General features: G+C 39.5%; 1 protein-coding gene across 2 annotated transcripts; it reads left to right on the top strand.

The window, feature by feature from the left end:
• Positions 1 to 2,590: 2,590 nt before the first annotated feature.
• On the top strand, positions 2,591 to 19,622 carry bcat1 (branched chain amino-acid transaminase 1, cytosolic). Of its 2 annotated transcripts, none has more exons than XM_072672875.1 (11): positions 2,591 to 2,934; positions 3,770 to 3,826; positions 6,770 to 6,970; positions 7,399 to 7,509; positions 8,538 to 8,657; positions 9,689 to 9,849; positions 11,699 to 11,841; positions 12,639 to 12,724; positions 13,685 to 13,825; positions 14,593 to 14,667; positions 18,109 to 19,622. In XM_072672875.1, the coding sequence occupies exons 1-11, from the start codon at positions 2,875 to 2,877 to the stop codon at positions 18,145 to 18,147; spliced, it is 1,194 nt and encodes a 397-aa protein (XP_072528976.1). In that variant the 5' UTR covers positions 2,591 to 2,874; the 3' UTR covers positions 18,148 to 19,622. The 2 variants fall into 2 exon arrangements, with proteins under 2 accessions (XP_072528976.1, XP_072528977.1); XM_072672876.1 differs by lacking the exon at positions 2,591 to 2,934 and adding an exon at positions 2,967 to 3,333.
• Positions 19,623 to 20,872: the final 1,250 nt, after the last annotated feature.

The following is a 20,872-nucleotide window of genomic DNA, read 5'->3' as shown; positions in this document are numbered from 1 at the left end:
CAACATCAAAAGGGTCTTGCCAGGGCTAAAGAGTAAAAGAACCACACTGTTGTACAAATACTGTTTACTTTTGCACTTGCACAATGCACTTGCATACTCTACTGTACTCTTCTTCTTTCCTTTACTTTCTTTACTTAGTGTTATAGTGTTTATAGTGATATATATATATATATATATATATATATATATATATATATATATATATACATATATTATATATGTCAGTAAATGGAGAAACTGCAAAGTAAGAATTGTATTGTACAGTGTAACTGCTTGTTTTTGCTGTGCACATGACAATAAACTCTTAAATCTTGAATCTGTTGCTCAGCACCTCTGTTATATACAGTGCCCTCCATAATTATTGGCACCCCTGGTTAAGATGTGTTCTTTAGCTTCTAATAAATTGATTTTTTTCTACATAATATAGGACCACGATGGAAAAAAGAGTAAAATCCAACCTTTAACTCAAGTGAATTTATTCAGTAGGAAAAAAGATTAAGAAACATTAAGAAATAATTATTTAACATCAAATCATGTGTGCCACAATTATTGGCACCCCTGATGTTAATACTTTGTACAACCCCCTTTTGCCAACAAAACAGCACCTAATCTCCTCCTAATGTTTCACAAGATGGGAGAATACATAGAGGGATCTTTGACCATTCCTCTTTGCACAATCTCTCTAAATCATCCAGCGACCTGGGTCCTCTCCTCTGCACTCTCCTCTTCAGCTTCCACAGGTTTTCAATGGGGTTGAGGTCTGGAGACTGAGATGGCCATGGGAGGAGCTTGATTCTGTGTGTGGTGAACCATTTCTGTGTAGATTTGGCCATATGTTTTGGGCCATTATCTTGCTGAAAGACCCAGTGACGACCCATCTTCAGCTTTTGGGCAGAAGCCACCAGATTTTGTTTTAAAATGTCCTGGTATTTCAAAGCATTCATGATGCCATGCACCCTAACAAGGTTCCCAGGGCCTTTGGAAGAGAAACAGGGCCACAGCATCACTGATCCTCCCCCATATTTCACAGTGGGCATTAGGTGCCTTTCTGCATACTCAGGTCTTGTGTTACGCCAGACCCACTTAGAGCATTTGTTGCCAAAAAGCTCTATCTTAGTTTCATCTGACCAAAGCACACGGTCCCAGTTGAAGTTCCAGTACTGCTTAGCAAACTGCAAACGTTTGCGTTTATGATTGTGAGTGAGAAAAGTTTTTTTCTGTGCATGCCTCCCAAACAGCTTGTTGGCATGCAGATAGCACCTGATACCATTTGTTGCAATTCTGTAACAGTGAGCTTTGGAGACCTTTTTATTTCTCCTATCATCCTCCTCACTGTGCGGGGTGGCAAAATAAACTTGCGTCCTCGTCCAGGCTTGTTTACCACTGTTCCAGTTGTTTTAAACTTCTTAATAATTCCTCTGACAGTAGATATGGACAGGTGGAGGTGAGTGGCTATTTTCTTGTAGCCATTGCCTGACTTGTGGAGGTCAACACACATCTGCCTTACTTGAATGGTATGTTCCATTGTCTTTCCCATGTTGAAGAGAAATGGCCTCTGTGTCACGTCATATTTATACCCCAGGGAAACAGGAAGTTGTGAATTACTAATTAAATGTTCCTACATACTCTGATCAACTTCGTAAACGACTGTAGAATTGACAGAAATACTTTAATTACATTTATTTCCCAAGAAATGTTAGGGGTGCCAATAATTGTGGAACAGGTGATTTTATGAAGAATAATTATTTCTTAGTCAGAGATTTCTTTTTTCCCTTAAAATTCACTTCAGTTAAAGGTTGGATTTTACTCTTTTTTCCATCGTGGTCCTACATTATTTAGAAAAAAACTCAATTTATTAGAAGCTAAAGAACACATCTTAACCAGGGGTGCCAATAATTATGGAGGGCACTGTACATCTATACATATATACATTTTTGATTATATGGATATCATCTTGGCAGACAGAAACATTAAAGATATTATGGGTGTTTATTATGTTGTGTCATTTTGCTAGTGAAATATAATAGGATATGTTGATTACTGTCACATTTTTTGCATTTTATACAATGGGCTGCGTTTCCCAAAAGCTTCTTAGAACAAAGATGATTCTTAAATGATCAAGTGAGAATTACACTGAACACTCTTCTTATACCAGTTAAGCTAATCTTAACATTAAGATACTCTTGGGAAACTGGGCTCAGGTTGGTTAAATCCTGTGGGCCACGGAAGCTTTTGTGGTTGGCTGTTGAGGCTGCAAACTCCAAAAGGGAGGCAGCCACTGTTCAAAAGTATAAAGGCTGACTGGAAAACGGAAATGTATAAAATAGAACTATGACTATTTTTGGTACAAAAAACTACCATTGTCACAAGTGGACACACGTGTGTCACAAAGTTGACCTACATGGAAATTTCCGCATATAGGCCCTTAAACTGTTCCTCGGTATTCAAAGTAAAGGCTGTGAGCATAATTTATAATACACATCCAGGCCTCCAAAGGCTCTCTAAGCACATGTATAGATGGCCGCGAATGTGGAGGTTAGTGTGCTGCTCTCCAGCCTTGTGGAGGTATGCGTAGGAACGAAGAATGGCGGCTTGCATAGTAACACGTGACTACAGCCCAACGTTACGCATATAATTATATCCACATGCGTGGCCCATCAATGAGCATTGATTTTGATTTTTTTTGATTTTTTATTCGTCATTAAACACGGGTTACTGTCCTCAGTGCTGTTATCCCTTTGCAATCCGTTTGTTTTCTTTGGCTTAAAACTCTGAAGAATGCGGCGCTGCTGTTGATAATGTTTAATCTGTAAAAAGGCGCTTTAGCTCGCTGCTCGCCCTGCGCGCGCTGCATCTGTGTGTTTCTCAGCAGCAATGGCGAGTGAAGCAGCAGCAGCAGCAGCAGCCGCCGCCGCGCGTGCGCCACGTCTCGAGGTAAGGAACCGCGCCGCTCGCGCCGCTGTCTTCGCAACGCTCCTAGGAGACAATAACGGCGACCGTCTCCAGGAACCGCTCGGTGTTTATTTACCTCAGACACACGAGCTACGGTTAGACAGAGTGTGTATGGGGGATTAGCGAAGGCTTTCCTGCCGCGTTTGTGTGTTAACACAATCTCAACGAGGCCATGCATTCTCCTTTTCTGACCTTGCTGTGTGGAAAAATGCGTGGTGTGTGAAAGAGGCTGAGAGAGCTAGCGCCAGTGTCGCCCGCGCCGTGTTTGTATGTGACACTACGATTTTTTTTACTCATTAGTCGACACTGGTAAACCCGGCTTGCGAGGAGATGGACCCGTGTAGCGGCACTGTTCATCCTAAAGTCGCCAGCAGACACTGTGTAAGCAGAATAACCGTTATACGGGGCACGTTGTAGTAGCTAGGTTTTGCAGTCCTTTACGTTATTTTAGTCCTTTAGCGTTAGTAGATGGTGTTATTCGACACCGCGTGATGGTACTGCTTGGCTTGTGAGGAGATTCCGTGGCACAGGCTGTTCCGACGACGACGTCGTCGTTTATTTGAACGTTGTGCCAGCAGGACAGACTATCTTTAGTTCAGTATGCTTCAGGATGCTGGAAAACGATACGTTAGCAGTGCAGTCTTTAAATGAAGCCCTCGTGCCACGTACGTTTAACATGTCGTCTTTATTTGAAGTCTGAGCAACAGCTGTGTTTGTCAGTGTACCAAATGATCATATTGGATGTCGAGAAAAAAGGAGTCTGCTCCTCTCAGTGTGAAAGAAAGTGTTACAATTGAGTTGTTTGTCTGTTTTTCAGGACCGAGGTGAAGATCCTGCTTTTAACGATGTGGGCAACAACGTGCCTAGTTTCAAGGTAACCTTCTGAAACACTGGTTTTGTATCCGCCTGCACTCTGTCCACTCTGAACACTGAGGGCCAGCTCTGCCTACATGGTTTTCAAACACAACAGCACCTTTTAGGGTTGCCTTCATTGTAATCGAACTCCATAAATGAATGATATTTAAAAAAACGAGCAGATTGATAGAGCACTTGCCTGCAACGAGAAATCCAACAGCAACATTTTGACCGAAATGAAGGAAACACTCTTCTTCGGTGAAAAAACAAACAGAAAAAACAGTGGCTCCCCTGTTAGGGTCCCTGTGTGTATTCCTCACTGCATCCAAACACGTACATCCTCTTACAGGGCTGAAACACTAACAGCTTTAAGCCAGGATTCTTCAAGAAGATCTTTAAGAAGCCATCTTGTTAAGACAGACCTAATAAGTTCATCTGAAGGGTTCGGATTTTGGCCTCCATAACCAAAATGTACACCTGGGAAGCCCCCCTTTCCCCCTTTTCCGCATGGAAGGAACCTGGTCTCTGACTAAAAGTCTTAGGTTGAGCTGAAAGAGAATCCACTTTCCCAGATCTCTATAAGCCCTGTCAATCAAGCTTCCTCTCTGTATACACACGCTCTCTCTCTCTCTGTCTCTCTGACTCAGGTAAGTGATTAGGGGACAAGAAGTGAAAGTGTTCACCTTTTTCACGCTACCTGGGTACTCTGAGTGGGCATGCACAGAAGTCAAAAGTCATGCCCCACGTCCTGTTCTTGTAAGTGAGTCAGTGGGAGCTCTAATTAGAGATGGATAAACAATATGAATTTACCGCTAGATATAAATATTGGTAAAGTACAGTACAGTAATGTAGCAGCATTATATCTGCTCTTTACTTTTCTAGATGATTACCGCCTTGAGGATCTTATGCAGTTTGTCAGTTGACGCTTTCAATAAATGCCAAGTATGTGTCTACATTGTAGGCACAACAGTTGCCTCACTGAATGATGTTAAATGGATTCAGCTAACACGCAGATGGGGTTAAGGCTGAGGCTGAGGATGGACTGACGGCAGGGTTAATGGTCATCCAGGGCAAACCCAGGGCACAGTCAGGATAGAGATTTGCCTGCTGTCTCTTCATACTGAACCTTGATGATAGCTAAGTTTAGTGAACATTAGCAGGAACAACAAAATCAGGCAGGATGAACCAACTGACAGAGGAGCATGATATGTTGTCATATCCCTGTACAGCTCTACCTGTATGCTTACTCTGCTTCATTCTGGCCTGTCACACGATTAGATCAGTGTATTTATAGTAAGCTAGTTAAAGACTATTGACATGCTAGAGCCTGTGAGGCAAAATACCACATAACAGATTAGAGGCTTATTGGCATGAGTGTTGTAAGGAACATTATCTAAAAGTTTAAAACTGCAAACCTTGGAGTTTAATATATATACATTTCCCCAAAAGACATTGAATGTACAGTAACTCTAAATACATTGACAGTTGACTGCATTAAATCCTAAGGGATGTCTTGAGACCTTTTCAGTTAAAGAACATGAGTGCCGTGTTGAAGTCGAGTCTGTTCCAGTGTGAAAAAACAGAAGGGTGCCGTGTGTTTATTGATGTATTAATAGAGGTTGCTGAGCTGGAGGTGACACATTGGGAATCAATATTGTGTTGTCGGACTTTGACTGTAGGAATGTGTATACAGTGGTAAACAAGATGTTGATGATACTATAACTGTGTTATATCACTTACTAGCTTTGATTGTCTGTTTTTGGTTAGATCTGCCTGTTGTGGTATTAAACCCAGCACTATTATATATATAAGGCATTTATTATTAAATAATGATGTATTCGTTCTATATTTAGATCCATTACCAGCACTAATATTCACTATGAACACATTAATACATTTCAATAATAAACTAAATGTTCAAATGTTTGTGGACACCTCTTCTAATGAATGCATTCAGCTAGTTTAGGTTGCACCTATTGCTGACACAGATGTGCTAATTCACACACAGCTTGTCTAGCCCCTGTAGAGAAGTGTTGCCAATAGAGTAGGACTCTCTGAAGCAGTTAAACATAAAATGAGTGTCACATGAAACACTTTCTCTACTCCCTAAAATGATCTTAATACTACAGTGCTGTTGAGAAGCTGACCTGGGGTCAGTCAACTGCCCTATACTCACCTCTAATTTGCTTACATTTGTGTGTTACTGGGAAATAGTCACTGCAGAAAAAGGAGGTTATTGGCGTTACTTACTGCACTTCTCGTGCGTGGGACGGAGCTTCTTGCAAAGGCAAACCGGGCTCAAACGAGCACCATGGAACTGTAGGGAACCGAAGCAGTTACCCTTTCTGGTCTAAAACATGAAATAAGCTCTGCCTTGCTGGAAAGACAACAATAAATGAGGCTTAAATGTGACCCTCTTGTTCCAGCAGAGAATTAGGCACTGTTGGTTGAATCTCAGATGACTTTTTGTTAGACATATTATACATCATCTGAGTATGATGGGATTTGAATAGTTATTTCCACATTTATATGACGTATATAATATTATTATATATGAAACTATGTAAATTTATTTTTATCATAGAATTATAATGCTATAAAATGACATTGCCTCACCTTCTCAGTAATCTGGGATTACGCAGGACTGTGGAAGGCTGTAATCTGTGTGCTGTTAATCTCAGGCAATGGCTGCTGGAGAGTCCAAGTTTAAAGGCCTGGTACAACTATGTGCATGGTCGTTAACTCTGGTTATCACAGCACCCTTTATTACCTAGTGGTGGAAATCAACTGATTACATGTACTTTAGTTGCTGTACATCATTGACTTTTTCAAGGAATTTTGTATATTGGACTGTTATGAAATAGTAGTAACCTTTTGCTTTAACTCATATGGGTTTTTTGGTTGGAGTATGTTTACACTGGTGATGGTGATGGTGAAAGTGCTTTCCCTTTCTTCTCCTTAGGCTGCAGATACAGTGGTCCAGCTTTCTGAGACTCACAAGCCCAAACCTGAGATGAAGGGGCTGCAGTTTGGCACTGTGTTCACTGACCACATGTTGGCCATTGAATGGAGCAATGAAGGAGGATGGGAAAGACCTCGCATTCAGCCATTTGGAAACCTGAGTGTCCACCCCGCTTGCTCGGCTTTGCACTATGCAGTGCAGGTGTGTGGTTCAACAACACTGAGTTACACATTACAGTTATACTTTATCATTAATAGTATTTAAACACTGTACTTATATTAGATTGGACTGAAATAAAAAATGTCACATATACTGATTATGATGATCAGAATTGATTGACACGATTTAACATAGTCTTTCTTTTGGTTAAGAGATAAGTTAATAAATAAGTTTTAAATATAAATATCGGAGATCCCAGTAAACACTTGTTCTCATCTCAGATGTTTGTTACAATGTTAAACAAGCTAGTCGATATTGGTACTTTATTAATGGGATTTTTGCTCTGATAAATCTGTGGGATCTCTGTATTAGCCAAAATATCAGATTTGTTTTATGTTTTAACATTAATGCCAAATGTACATAAAATACCTCTGTATTGCTCATGTTTGACCAAATGATCTTTCTGACAGCTGTTTGAGGGCATGAAGGCATATCGAGGACAAGATGGCAGAGTGCGACTCTTCAGGCCCATGCTGAATATGACACGCATGCTAAAGTCTGCCCACAGGGCCTGTCTGCCTGTAAGTTATGCCTGACTGGCTACTTTCTCCTCCACAGCATCTAGACACTTAGCACATTGCAGAAATTGGTTTGTAATGAAGACAAATGTAAAGCCAATGACACACAAACCTAAAATTTATTGACAAATACCATCAGCCTTTAACATTGGAGCGCTAAATGTGTGTGATTGCTGTGAAGTATTGAGAATGTTCTCTTATTGGGCTATTAGGTGTGTTAATTATTTTTTCAGAGAATCTAAAAGTCAACAGCAGCTGGTAGAATGTTTGTATTTTGCTACGTTGATGTGTTTTGAGGCTAAAGGTATAGGTAAAGGTTATACACCCTGTTTAATAAATATAAAGTGGCATGCAAAGGTTTGGCCACTTTTGGTCAAAATGTTTTTTGCTGCAAATACTTGGCAGAAGTATACTAAGTAGAAGATTGATTGATTACCAAAAGGCATAATGTTAAGAATTACACATTCTCTAAAAAAGCCTACCGCTGACGGGCCGAAAGTGTTTTTACAATCTTTTATTACCAAAGAATAGCCCCGCCTATTTGTAGTCCCTGAGTACTGAGTAATATGCCTTAGTGTGTAATAAGCCTCGGAGTGTTAAGGGGTTAAACAAGATTAATAAGATTAGATTTTTTTTGTGTGTGTGTGTAAAAAGCACAATTATTGGGGCACCCCAAGATTTCTCAGATAAATGTCAGTTAATTAATTTTCATGGCTTGTTCACTGTCATTGTTACGAAAGGCCAGGTGATACATTTAAAACCTCTATACTCTGACTCCTCATATCTTGTTCCAAGCAGCCGCGGGCTACCATGGACTCAACAGCCATGGGCTCCACTAAGCAGCTGCCTAGCAGTCTAAAAATAAAAATAATTAATGCACACGTGGTTTTCAGGCTATAAAATATCACAGAACTAGAACTGTTGGAAATCAGGTCAGGTCATCTTTTTCCTACTAAGCTATACACAGTTACAGAAAATTTGACCATGTGTTGCATGTATTACCTTTTTAACTTTGCCCATCTGTGTTGCAGAGTTTTGATCGTGCTGAGTTACTGGAGTGCATTAGGAAACTGGTGGAAGTGGATCAGGAATGGGTTCCTCAGTCTGATTCAGCTAGTCTCTATATTCGCCCCACTTTTATCGGGACTGAGGTGAGTATAGTTTCTCCACCACAGTCTGAATGAAGCAAGTCTTTTCTCACAGTGTTCTTTTGACTTTAAAATGCTGGAGACCAAAATGAGTCTGACTCACTGTGTTTTTACTCTGACTCCTCATTCTGTCCCTATGATCTGTGTCTGTGTGTCAACTGGTACACAATAAAAACTGTGGTAAAAACAAGAGGCAGAGTCAGGCTGCAGCAGAGATAGGATGCATTTCGCAGCCGCTAAGCTTTGTGTGACCAATAGGCTACGAAGAAGCCTTTATAGGACAGTCCTACCGAGTACCCACCCTACTGTGGCTGCAGCCTAGACTTTGAAACACAGCTTATGTCTCGTGCCAGTTCGGCCTGGGAGCACTCCCCTTGATTATGTACAGCTGTAACTACTTAGGGAGGAGCTCCTAGCTCTGCTTGCTCTCTGCTCAACCCTCATGGTGGAGAAGAGAGCAAGCAGAGAGCAAATGAAAGAGTAGCACGAAGCTCAGGGGCTTTCAGAGAGCACTACTGTTGACTCTTTAAGACTGAGGGCTAGTGCTTTAATGTTTTGGGTGTTTGTGTTAATAAAGAACACATATGTGGCTTCACATTGTCGTCTGTGTGAGCATCTCTGAGACTTACGATGTCACCCAGTTCTGTGACCCCGCCTCTCCTTGGACTGCGAGAAAAACATTACAAGGAGAAGAGGCTGTGTAATTATTGCATTGCAATAACGTATCACTAAGTTTTAATTATAATCCCTCATAATATCGTAAACCTTACTCACATTGTCCTCCATTTGTATCAGGCATACAAGTGTAGTTTTTTAATGTATAATAAAAAAAGAAGGGACATACAAGTAAATTAAGACAATAAATTGGAATTGTGTTAGCAATTTACAGAAAGATGTTATAATTAATGTTTCCTTAAGAGGAAAATATATATTTACTTATAAAAATCAACATGTAATTAAAACAGCAGTGTCCAAACATGTATATGTATATATACTGTTGCATACAAATTTACAGTTTGTTTGTGTGTCTGTAGCCTTCTTTAGGTGTAAAGAAGCCCTCACGTGCGTTGCTGTTTGTGATCCTCAGTCCTGTTGGCTCATACTTCAGCACAGGGACCAAACCTGTGTCTCTGTGGGCAGATTGTAAATACATCAGGGCCTGGAGAGGAGGAACAGGAGACTGTAAAATGGGAGGGTAAGAAATAAAGAAAGATTTTTAAAAATCTTTAGTAAGATAACACCTGTCATTTTCCGTAAAGATAATGCTGTTGGTCCCAACTGAGGGCCAAATTGTGATTCAACTCTCGCTTGCTCTGCTAGAGATTAAACCAGTGAATTTGTGTGTATGAACCCAGCTTAATCTATAATCTCTATTCTGGCCAAGGAAAGAAAATCTCAAGCATTAAAGTGTAACTAATGTAAATAGTGTTTTCTGAATACTTTGCCAATGGTTAAGTGTTTTATTCTAAGCTGTGGTCTATGAGTTTGACGTCTGGTGTTTCAGATACTGGCATCATTAATGTATTGTAGACCTGCTGGCCAGCAAGTTATCAAACAAATGCACTGTCCTTTAAAGGTATTAGGACACTTTGTCTACTTGCACACTCTTGACGTGACTTATTTTTGACGTCTTTTGTTTGCCTTGTCCTGTTTATGCATTGATATTTTATTTTGCTCTGATTTAAATGGCAAATAGTTTTTGTTGATTTTGTGAAATATAACAATTGAAAAATTGGACACCCCATAAAAACATATTTAAACATATGAACATTCAATCTTCTTTTTGACAATATTGAGAGATATAATTAAACAAACAAGTCTGAAGAAATGAAAAATGTATAGAAATGCAGTTTTTTTTTTGTGGGTAAAATGTTTAGACAACTTCCACATTTAAGCCTAAAGGGTAAGAGAGGATTTTGGAAGAACCTGTCTTATTTAAACCTATGCTCTTGATTGTTAAAGTGATCATGGCGAGATTCTAAGAATTTGCTAAGGTTTTCAGAAAGAAGTTCATAGAGGCATATGAATCTGAGTTTTAAAAACAATTAGATCAGCCATTTCATTGTCCAGATAATAATTATCGAATGGAGAATAATTAAAACAACTGCCAATATGGTCATTTTAAGTAAAAATAAAAGTAGAGATTACTTTTATTTAGTTAGTTTTGCTACCTTAAACTCTCAATATAGTTAAAATGAAGATCAACACATTTCCTTATGTTCAAATGTATTTTTTTACATTGACCATCTGATGTTGGAAATCTAATCAATTGTTTCTGGTTGCTCTTTCAAACAGGTCACTACAATCAGTAGTTTGCTAACAGTAACACTAAGGCAGCAGCTGCACCTTTGCAGTAAAGCCTATCTGCCACTTGTCTGTGGACACATTATTGCTTAAGCTGGGTAGCTAACAGGCTCAACACGGCTCATGTTGACTTTGCACTACTTCTGCGGTCTTGTGAAAAAGACACTTTCTATTGGATTGCTACAGTATTCCCTCATTTACTCTCAAATGTTGTTGGTAGATCAGTGTTCACAGCTTTGTAATATCATTTTAATATAATTTTAAAACCTGCAGTTTTGCTAACTAGTTTGATCTTTTTGACCACATATTTGTAGCAGTTAACAAACGAGAGGGAAAAAATCCAACAGAAAAATCAATGATCAATGTTTCCTAAGGGTTGTTTGGGGTAAAGGTGAAGCCACTTGTTTCAAAACTTTGCTCTATGCCATTTGCACATAACCATGTGTGTCCCTATTTTAGAAGCATAGTGGCTGCTCCTATTTTTGTAAATCAGGACACACACTTTCTTTTTTATTCTCTCCAGGGAGGAGATATTCTTCAAGTGACCTAACATTTGTGAAAGGTTTAACTTGTGTTAAAAGGCAACTTTCATTCAGGCAAGACTAGCAATTGTGTTACAAACTCTTAACGATTTACAAAGTAATGGGACAGCTGAGTCACTAAGGGTGATGATGGAACTAAGGCACTTATAGGGCATAGGGGATGCAATAGCAGTACTTACAAAGCCTCTTTATTTGCAGAAACTATGGTGCTTCTATCTGTGCTCAGTATGAGGCAGTGGATTATGGCTGCCAGCAAGTACTGTGGCTGTACGGGGATGACCATCAGATCACGGAGGTCGGCACCATGAACCTGTTCCTTTACTGGGTCAATGAGAAAGGAGGTAATGTTTATTACATTATTTGTAATGTGTGATGGGAGACTTTCTTTTACTGGTTGTCTGTAATAGCAGTCCAGGAAAAGCACTCCTGGACAGTGTGTCAGTATCTTTCTGAGAATGCCATGAAATATGTTCTGCTACTTTTCAGGGATGGACACATAATGTTAAAACCCGCTCTGTTTAACACATAAGGCTCTTTTTTGTGCAGTGTGTTTGTGGATAAGGCTACTTTCATTTCACTGTGTGTTGGTGACCTCTAGTGGTTAACCAATCTAAGAACAATCTGGAAAGCAAAAACATCCAGTGACTCTCTGCCCCATCTCCATCCACTGAAATGTCTGTCATGTCTGCTCATTGTACATTCTTTGATATATATTCTGAAGTTTACATTCAAGTGGTCAAAATGTAGCCTTAATGTTAAAGAAATTCCCTGTCTGTGTTTACAGTTGGTGGTAATAAACACATTTAAGAAGCCTGCTTGTTAAACTTGAGTAACTTCATTATTTACATATATCATGTTATAACTGTAGTAATATGCAGAAAACCTGCTCTCATGATTAAACACCAGGCGGGAGATATTTCTTAAATGACTAAACATTTATAAAAGTTGGGGCAAGACTGACAAATGTGTTAGACACATTGACACTGATACAGCTTAGCCAACTGAGGATGAAGATGGAACCTAGGCACTTTGGCAAGTTTAACAGATGTGATACCTGAAGTGTGTGGGGTTACTGGAATTAAATTGAGCAGAACATTTTGTTCTTTCACTTTGACATAAAAATAATGATGTCTTTTAGAGGAAGAACTTGCAACACCTCCTCTAGATGGGATCATCCTGCCAGGCATTACACGGCAGAGCGTCTTGGAACTTGCACGCAAATGGGTAAGGACTGGGCTTACTTTCTTGGCAAACTACTCTCCTGTAACCCTTATTAAGCCCAATATTGCATATCCCAAAACTGTGTGAGTATATATTGTTTTTTTCATAATTCTGTTCTGATGCTCCTTACACTTCTCAGTCATTAAAAATTAATTCTTTTCTAAGAAGGTTATTGAAGGGCAATCACGTTATTGACCCATAAGGTTCCTCATTCTCTAGTACCCTGGAATTTGTCTGTGTAATACGAAGTGGACACTACATGATGTTTAAAATCGTTTTCTCACACTACACAACATTTATCGCTGGTGACCTTTAGTTTGTGGCTCACACATAACACCGAGACATCTGGGACAAAGCATGCCTAATTATATGACTACTGTCATTATTATCACAAATAAACATAGTGTCCATCACGTGATAAAGTGGATAACAGGGAATTGCTGTAGTTGTTGTTTCCACACTAATTTATGTATATAGAAAAAAAAATGAAAATTATATATACCCTTCTTTCTTTTCTGGGCCCATACATTGCAAGTGACCAGCACAAAAGACTAAGTTCTCATGAATTTTCTCTCTGAAGCACCAAACCTAATCATTTGCAGTAGTCTTGAGGGAGTTTTCTCCAAATTCCTGTATTCCTTTCACTATGCTTTGGTTACCTTCACCTCACTCCCTGAGAGTCAGCTTAGAAAAATTGTGTCGCTGAATAGTTATCATAAACCAAGCTAGAAATATTTATCTCTAATCTCATACATTTTCTAAGCGCTAGAAAACTGTGGAATAAAATTGTGTAATGTGGACTTGATCTAAGTGTTCATCTTCATCATTTACAGAGAACATTTCACAATGCAGAATACACTGAACTATTTACAGAAGCATTGCACACTAAAATGTTCCTTATGCTGCATGTGTCCTCACATATAAATATATATATTTTTTGTAATGTAATATTCCTGTCTACAGGGGGAATTTAAAGTGTCCGAGCGGTACTTGACCATGTCTGATCTTCGTCTGGCTCTGAATGAGAACCGTGTGAAGGAGATGTTTGGCTCAGGAACAGCATGTGTGGTCAGCCCAGTTGGCAGGGTGCTGTACCAGGGAGAGGTAAGCCTAGTGAGCTGTTCAAATGTATATACTGTAAAAGGTATACTTAAACTGACCCATTGAGATAAATAAAAAATGCAAAAGTTCAGTTACAGAAAGATAGATATTGAAATTTAAGAAAATAATACACACTGTGAGCACATATTGTGAAATACATTCTAAAATTGTCATACAACCAGAATGTTTCATTTTAATACTGACACCAAGTAGGGTTGTCACAATACCGGTAATTTAATATGAAACAAAATAAGAAACACCCATTAAAACAACACCCCTTAATAAAAACAAACACTAATAAACCTATATTGTGATAGGGGTTAAGTAATTTTGATTGCGACTGTAGTGTGTAAATGAGGGTAATGAATGAATGCAGTTCTATTTGCAACTGAAACTAGAAACAAAACAGTAAATTTGTGTACTGTTTGTTCTTGTCATTCTCAGTTGAGAATCCAAAGTCGTGAAAACAGTTTATTTCAGTCTTTGTTCATGAATTTGACACAAAAAACAAAAATAACAGTTGTTTGTAATTTCAATGCATACTTAAATCTGAGTCTGAACTTGATATTCATATTTAATTTGTTTGTAGTTTGTGTGACCAAGAAGATTTCTTTCTTCAATTTTCAGTGCTCGATTTAATATGAAAAAAACATATTGTTCCTTGGTGCATTTTAGTACATCTGTCTCGCTTCATGTTTGCTTGGTTCATGTAAATGTGAAAAAACTGTTTTGTAGCAGATGTCAATTACTATTTTTTTATCTCTGTTTAGAATCTTCAGATTCCCTGTGAGAGTAACTGCCCCCCACTTGTCTCTAGACTGCTACAAGAGCTCACAGACATCCAGGTGAGCCAGACACATTCACTCATACTTGGTGACTTGGTGCGTTAAGCCTGTATTGTCCTTTTGACACATCTTCTTTAGAAGTAAATTTAAAGGCCAAAGAGATATTCCAGCACAATACTAGCATTAACTATGTTATTTATCATATGTTATCGTGTAACTCCCAGCACTGTATCACCCAGAATCATCAGCAAATATATTTATGGTGCTAACTAGTATTTATGGTGCTTACCTCAGTTGGTCAAAATAATGTTTTTTTTTTACCCAAATTATGTAAAGACTAGATCTTGAGCAAGGTTGTTTTTCACTATTTGACCAAAACAGAAAGTCAAAAAGCATCTATTGGAAAAGCTGTTCATTTCTACAGCTAACACTTAAAACCTGGTTTGTGAAGATGGGTTTGAAAGTTCATTCAGTGGCATATCCTACCAAAGCAGATTGTAAAGAAAATTGTAATTTCGTCAACACAAAGAAAAAGGCCAAATACAATTTTTTGCCCATTTACTTACACAAAAGAAAATAAATCTTAAGGTTTTTTTCCAGATGCTTGCTAGTTTACCTTGCTGGTTGTTTTTCTCATATGAGTAATTTTTTATCAGCTTAAGGAATCTATGATACCTATTGTAACAGTGTTTTAACTGAAGTTGCCAAAGTATGCCTGTTTACAAAGGTTATAAAATGTCACTTCAATACTCCTTTTCTTTGCATTCCGGAAGGTGGAGAAGATATTCAGACTAAACTATTATTTGTCCAAATTACAGTGTCTGATAAACAGTTTCCTATGTATTTTCTTATATTTCACAGCTATCAATAAAATCCATAATTATCCCAGCAGAAAATAGAAATAGCCTGTACATCTAAACATACGGTACTTTGATCACACATGCCAGCCTGTCAACTTTTAGGATTTTATGATTTTGAATAATGAACATGCCATTCATTAGAATCATGGGTCTTTGATACATTTACATTTTTGAAAGGGAGAGATTTTAAGAAATTTTGTAGGAGAAACCCTCCTTTCTCACAAACACAGCCCAGCAACTACTCTTATGATTGCATCAAACAATAGATACTATAACAATAGAAAAGAAAGCCAAGTAGTGTGAAAGTGAGTGGCTTTTCCCCATATTCAGATTAATGTATTCAGTAGCTTCAAAAGTGTTATTAATTATTGATAGCAACGCAAAACGTTCAGCTAATATTTAGTTTTCTAGATTTCTGTTGATGACTATATGACTGACTCATAGCGGTCTGTGAGATCTGAGCATCCATCTTCAAATTACATTGCAAGTGGCAACTGTCAAGGTCCAAGCACTTTGTATCATAATGGAGTCAGTAAAGCAGAATTGCTGGTTAAAGGTGTTTTTTGGACATAACCCAGTTTGCATAGTTGTTTAACTCAACAGCAATTAGCCCAGTGTTTTGCACCAGAATACACCAGAATTCACCAGAATTTTTTATGTTAAGTTTCCTTTTAGGAACAACATAGCTGGACCTTACTAGAGGGATTTGGTTTCTGAACCTGTCACCTTTTTCACAGCTCATGAATTTTCATGTCTGCTTGATGTGATCTAGAACATGCAATAGGCCACAATTCTAGTATACATACCTGTTTTCTCTCTAATCCTCCCCCACAAACAGTTTGCATAAGGGAGAGAAACGTTTTCATGCGCATTGCCCATGAGCGGCAAGTTTAGACTGATGGCTTTAACATACGTTTCATATCCGTAAAGTGTCTGGATAGGCTTTGGCCAGATTTACTAAAAGGACTCCCCAGTGTGACCAGATGAGATCCGACTTTACTTCTCACATTAAAAACATTTTCAACACTTGCATAACTTCCTTCTTAGCAATTTTTCATCAAGGTGGTACGGTTCTGGGAGTTGTGAGCAATTTTAAGGAACAGTGGAGAGCAATAGGTGGATTCACACATTCCTACATCAGCTCTTTTAGAAAATATGAAAGCCTATTTCAGCTGCAAGGGAACACACTCTGTAATACTGCCAGCTGTAGTTGATCATCGCATGTAATACCGCTCACACACACACAATGGCACACACATCTATTACAGCATGTTAGGGAGCAAAAGAGAGACCAGTATCCATAACCGAACATGTTTCAGTCAGCTAATGCATGTTTTACAGCAACAGTATATATCAGAAGTATATTTGAAAAAAGCTGTTGGAATTTGATTCATTGAACAGGTGGAGGGTTTTAATTCTGAAGCCATGTTACCAGCTCTGTTTCATTAATTTGACAAAACTCTGTAATAATTGGTGCCTTTCCCACCAAATACACTTTGCCAGTAATTTTCATCCTGACAGTGCCCTACAGCTGAGATTCATATTGGGAATCCCAGCTGAGCATGTGTTCTTACTGGAATGGAAGAACTTCAAGTCAGGTGCCTTCATTGAGTGCATAGCCAAGTCATTTCTATTTATTGTTTTCTGTATCTCCTTTCAAATATGCAATCTAAGCCTAAAACCTAATTTAATAGATTTTGTACACACAGAGCACTTTGGTGAGACAAGTTGCTATCAAATAGGTAATTGTTATTGTAATTACATGCCAGGGGTGAACAAGAACAAGGCATATTTTTTGTGAACATTTGGGCCAGTTTAGAGCAGTGCAGAGCCGCTTATGACTATGATATCTTTATCTATCTCTCTTATTTCCCTGTTACTCCCACTCTACGTCTTAATCTCTGATTCTCCTCCTTTCTCTCTGTCTCTGGTCATGAGGCTGACAGCGCGGGGCTAATGTGGGATTAATGGTTACCCATAGAGAGGCAGCGAGCAGATAGGGCCAGACATCTCTCCTGAAAGCGCTCATTACGCTCTCCCCGTAATTACACTAAACCTAATTATTGTCCCAGCCTTTTGTGATCTTCAAAGCCAAGACGTGACAAATAAAGCCGCTTGAGAGTTGCACGACGCGGAAAAAAGCTTAATGAACAATAAAATCGACAAAATGCATAAGGAAAGGGGGGGAAAAAGTGCGAGGCGATGTTAAATCTGTTGACATTTAATTTGTTGGTGCAATGGAAGCATGTGTCCCACTGGAACACAACATTGCGCACAAACAAATGCGTTGGTTGCAAGACTGCAACGGAGGGATGAAAGATGGGTTTACTAACACGTTCCTCCATTTCTCTTTCATGTTAATTAGAAATCGCGTCCTTTTGTTTCCTTACCCGGGCGCTTATTTATTCTCCCATTCCGTCCATTAGAACAAATTTGCAACATGAGACGCAAATAATTGGATTTGTCTCCACGGCTGTCATGGACAGGGGAACATTTTGTTTTGAATTGTCTTGCAGTCGAGTTCACAGATCTGCTTATGGATACTAGGTTGTTACGGCTCCTTTCTGATTGTGTTGTGGCTGCTGTGAGTGTGGAACTCTAAACCTTGACCTCCTAAATGTGCTTTTCCTTTTTTTTGCAGTATGGGCGGACATCAAGCGACTGGGCTATCCTCGTGTAGACGGGCCTTGATGTTGTAGGGACTGGGCAAAACAACATAAATGCTAACGCACACGTACATGTACACACACGCACACGCACAGACACACCACACGTACACACACAGGGTACAAATCAAAAAGTGCTGATGCACAGAAACTTGACAATTAAAACATAAATATGAACTAAGTGCATTTTTAGTAGTGTGCAATATTTGTACCTACATTGCAATATTTCCTTTCCTTGTACTTGCAATGATGTCTTATTCATAATTAGATGCGTATGTGCGTAACATAACATGTGATCTGTTTTAATACTCTGTAATACATGCACATTGATTATGACCAGTTTTTTGATGTTACTGTACCAAAATACAATTAGGAGGGGAGCACAAGACAGCACAATATATTGAGCAAGAATTCAGAATTGAATAGGCTTTTACAAAGGACAAATTCTCCTTTATTCTCAAGTATTTGAGGATGTACAGTAAATTTTGTTAGGTGATGTGGTTACATGGTACTTTAGATGTAACACTAACATGTCTAAGACTGACAGTACCAGTAAAAGGTTTGGAAACACCTGGTTGAATGTGTGCTGATCATCATCTTAAAAGCATTTAATCGAAATGCTAGGGTGACCAAAGTTTTTAAAAGGAGGGGACACTTGGGACACATGGTGTCCACCGTAATTAGAATTGCATGGCTGGGGGGGGGGTTCAAATAGGCCTAAGTTGTAGGACCGTGGCAGTGTGTATGTGTGAGGGTATTGTAATATACAGTATTGTAATATACATTAATACAATTGAATAAACATCCACTAATTTGGCATGGCCAATAAATAGCCTTAATTGTCTATTTGACCAAACCATCTCCCTTCAGTTTGGCCTTGACATCCTAACTACGGTGGACACTCGTGTGCCCCCAGTGTCATCTTTTTTAAAACCGAAGACTATGGTCAACATAGCATTTGGATCTGATGGTTAGTTATACTGGTACTGTAAGTACTTGGTGAGTTCAGTGTCCTCTGGAGGGTATAGTGTGCACTACGGAGGCTGCAAGGAGCAGGTACAAATGTACACTCTGGAGGGTGCATGGAGCAGATGTTGAGGCTGTATGTGTGCATTACGGAGGGCGCAAGTGCTAGATAATGACTATGCTTAAGTACCTGTTACTGGTAATTGATGAAAACACTGCATTAAAAGCGTCACACCGTTTTTTCATGATCGCTCTGCTCAGTTCAAAGTCAAGCACTAAAAGGGAACATAGCTGTCCACGATATTCATGTGATCACAGTAAAACCAATGTTAGCTAAATGTCTTGTCCTTAAATCACTTTAGACCCGTGTTGCCTTGAATAACATTTTAGAGATTACAAGACAAAACACAATTTGTAACTGTAGTTCTATGTTTTCTACTGTAGATGCATATATATTTGTTGTCAAGTACACTACAGTAATACTAAATGTCATGTTATCCTTAAATAAACGTGCTAAGCAACAGTTTGTCCATCTTCGTAATGACAACAATGCATGCAAGATCTTATTGGGTTCATGAGGACCTAGACAGCCTTGCTACAACATGCAAAATGTATTGCCAGGGCTTGTGTCTGTGTGTGTGTGTGTGTGTGTGTGTGTGTGTGTGTGTGTGAATATGTGTGTACATTGGAGAGAGAGAACTGGGACTGGGTATTGTAATGATGTATGAGTAGGTTTGTTAGAAAGAGTTGCTGGGGTGGGGGTATGGGGAAAGGGGGGGTGCACGGTTGCAGCCCTCAGGGCTGAAGGCTTTCCCCAACTCTTCCTCTGTCCCAAACTTATTCATCATGTCATCGTGCCCTACTTGCACTAAACATCATTAATTCATTCACGATTGTAATAATACACACTTTTACATGTGTACATCGACCCAAAATGAATGAAGCAATTGAGGAGTAAATGGGAATTAAAACAAGGATTGGGTGGGTGTGAACGCAACCGCGTTGGAATTCAGATCAGGTGTGACTGACTGACAAAGTGTCGCTGTGCTCGGCGCAGGTGACGGCGGTGGCTGCCAGGACGCTCTCTCTCTCTATTTCTCTCTGAGTGTGAAGGCACCAGCGGCCCTGGAACAGAGTCAAACCCCGTCAGCATAATGGATCAGATTAAAGCTGCGAACGCTTGGCAGCTTCGTGCCCATGGGCCGTCACGGTCTGCACACTCCTGCATATCTCTCTTTCGACAACAAGGAACGGACCCCATGTATGTCGCTTAGCTGAGGATCAACCAGACATCCATCACTGGTTGAGTGATTTCTATTGTTGGCTAGCCCAATGTCTTTATTCATTCCCAGCTTCACACCGGAGGTAATTTCGATGCTTAAAGACCTTTCCACTGACTCATTTTGGCCATTTTCCTTGTTCTTTTGTGTGACCTATCTCAGAAATGACCTCTGTTCAAGTTTTAAGGACTTACCTGAGATAGTTTTACCCTTTCCTGCTCCGATTGGCTCTGCTCCTAAATGAGAGACTCTTTAGGGCAGGGCACTGGCTGGCTAGCTCTTTTCTGTCTGAAGCCAGAGCAGTCTGGCTTCAACTACACTCCACTACACTGACTGACCTGGTCTATTGCCCAGACAGCCTCTCGCTCGCTCGCTCTCTCTGTCTCTGTCTCTCTCTCTGTGGTATAAGCCCAGGCAGCCAAAACCTCTCTGCACTCCCTCAAAGGCGCCCCCTGTCATTATCTTCTCCCTGACTTCCTTACCCTCTAGTCTG

The sequence above is a fragment of the Salminus brasiliensis genome, chromosome 2 (genome assembly GCF_030463535.1).
Source record: "Salminus brasiliensis chromosome 2, fSalBra1.hap2, whole genome shotgun sequence".
NCBI lineage: Eukaryota > Metazoa > Chordata > Actinopteri > Characiformes > Bryconidae > Salminus > Salminus brasiliensis.
Note: the sequence above shows the minus strand (reverse complement) of the source record. Positions and strands in the feature narration are given on the sequence as shown.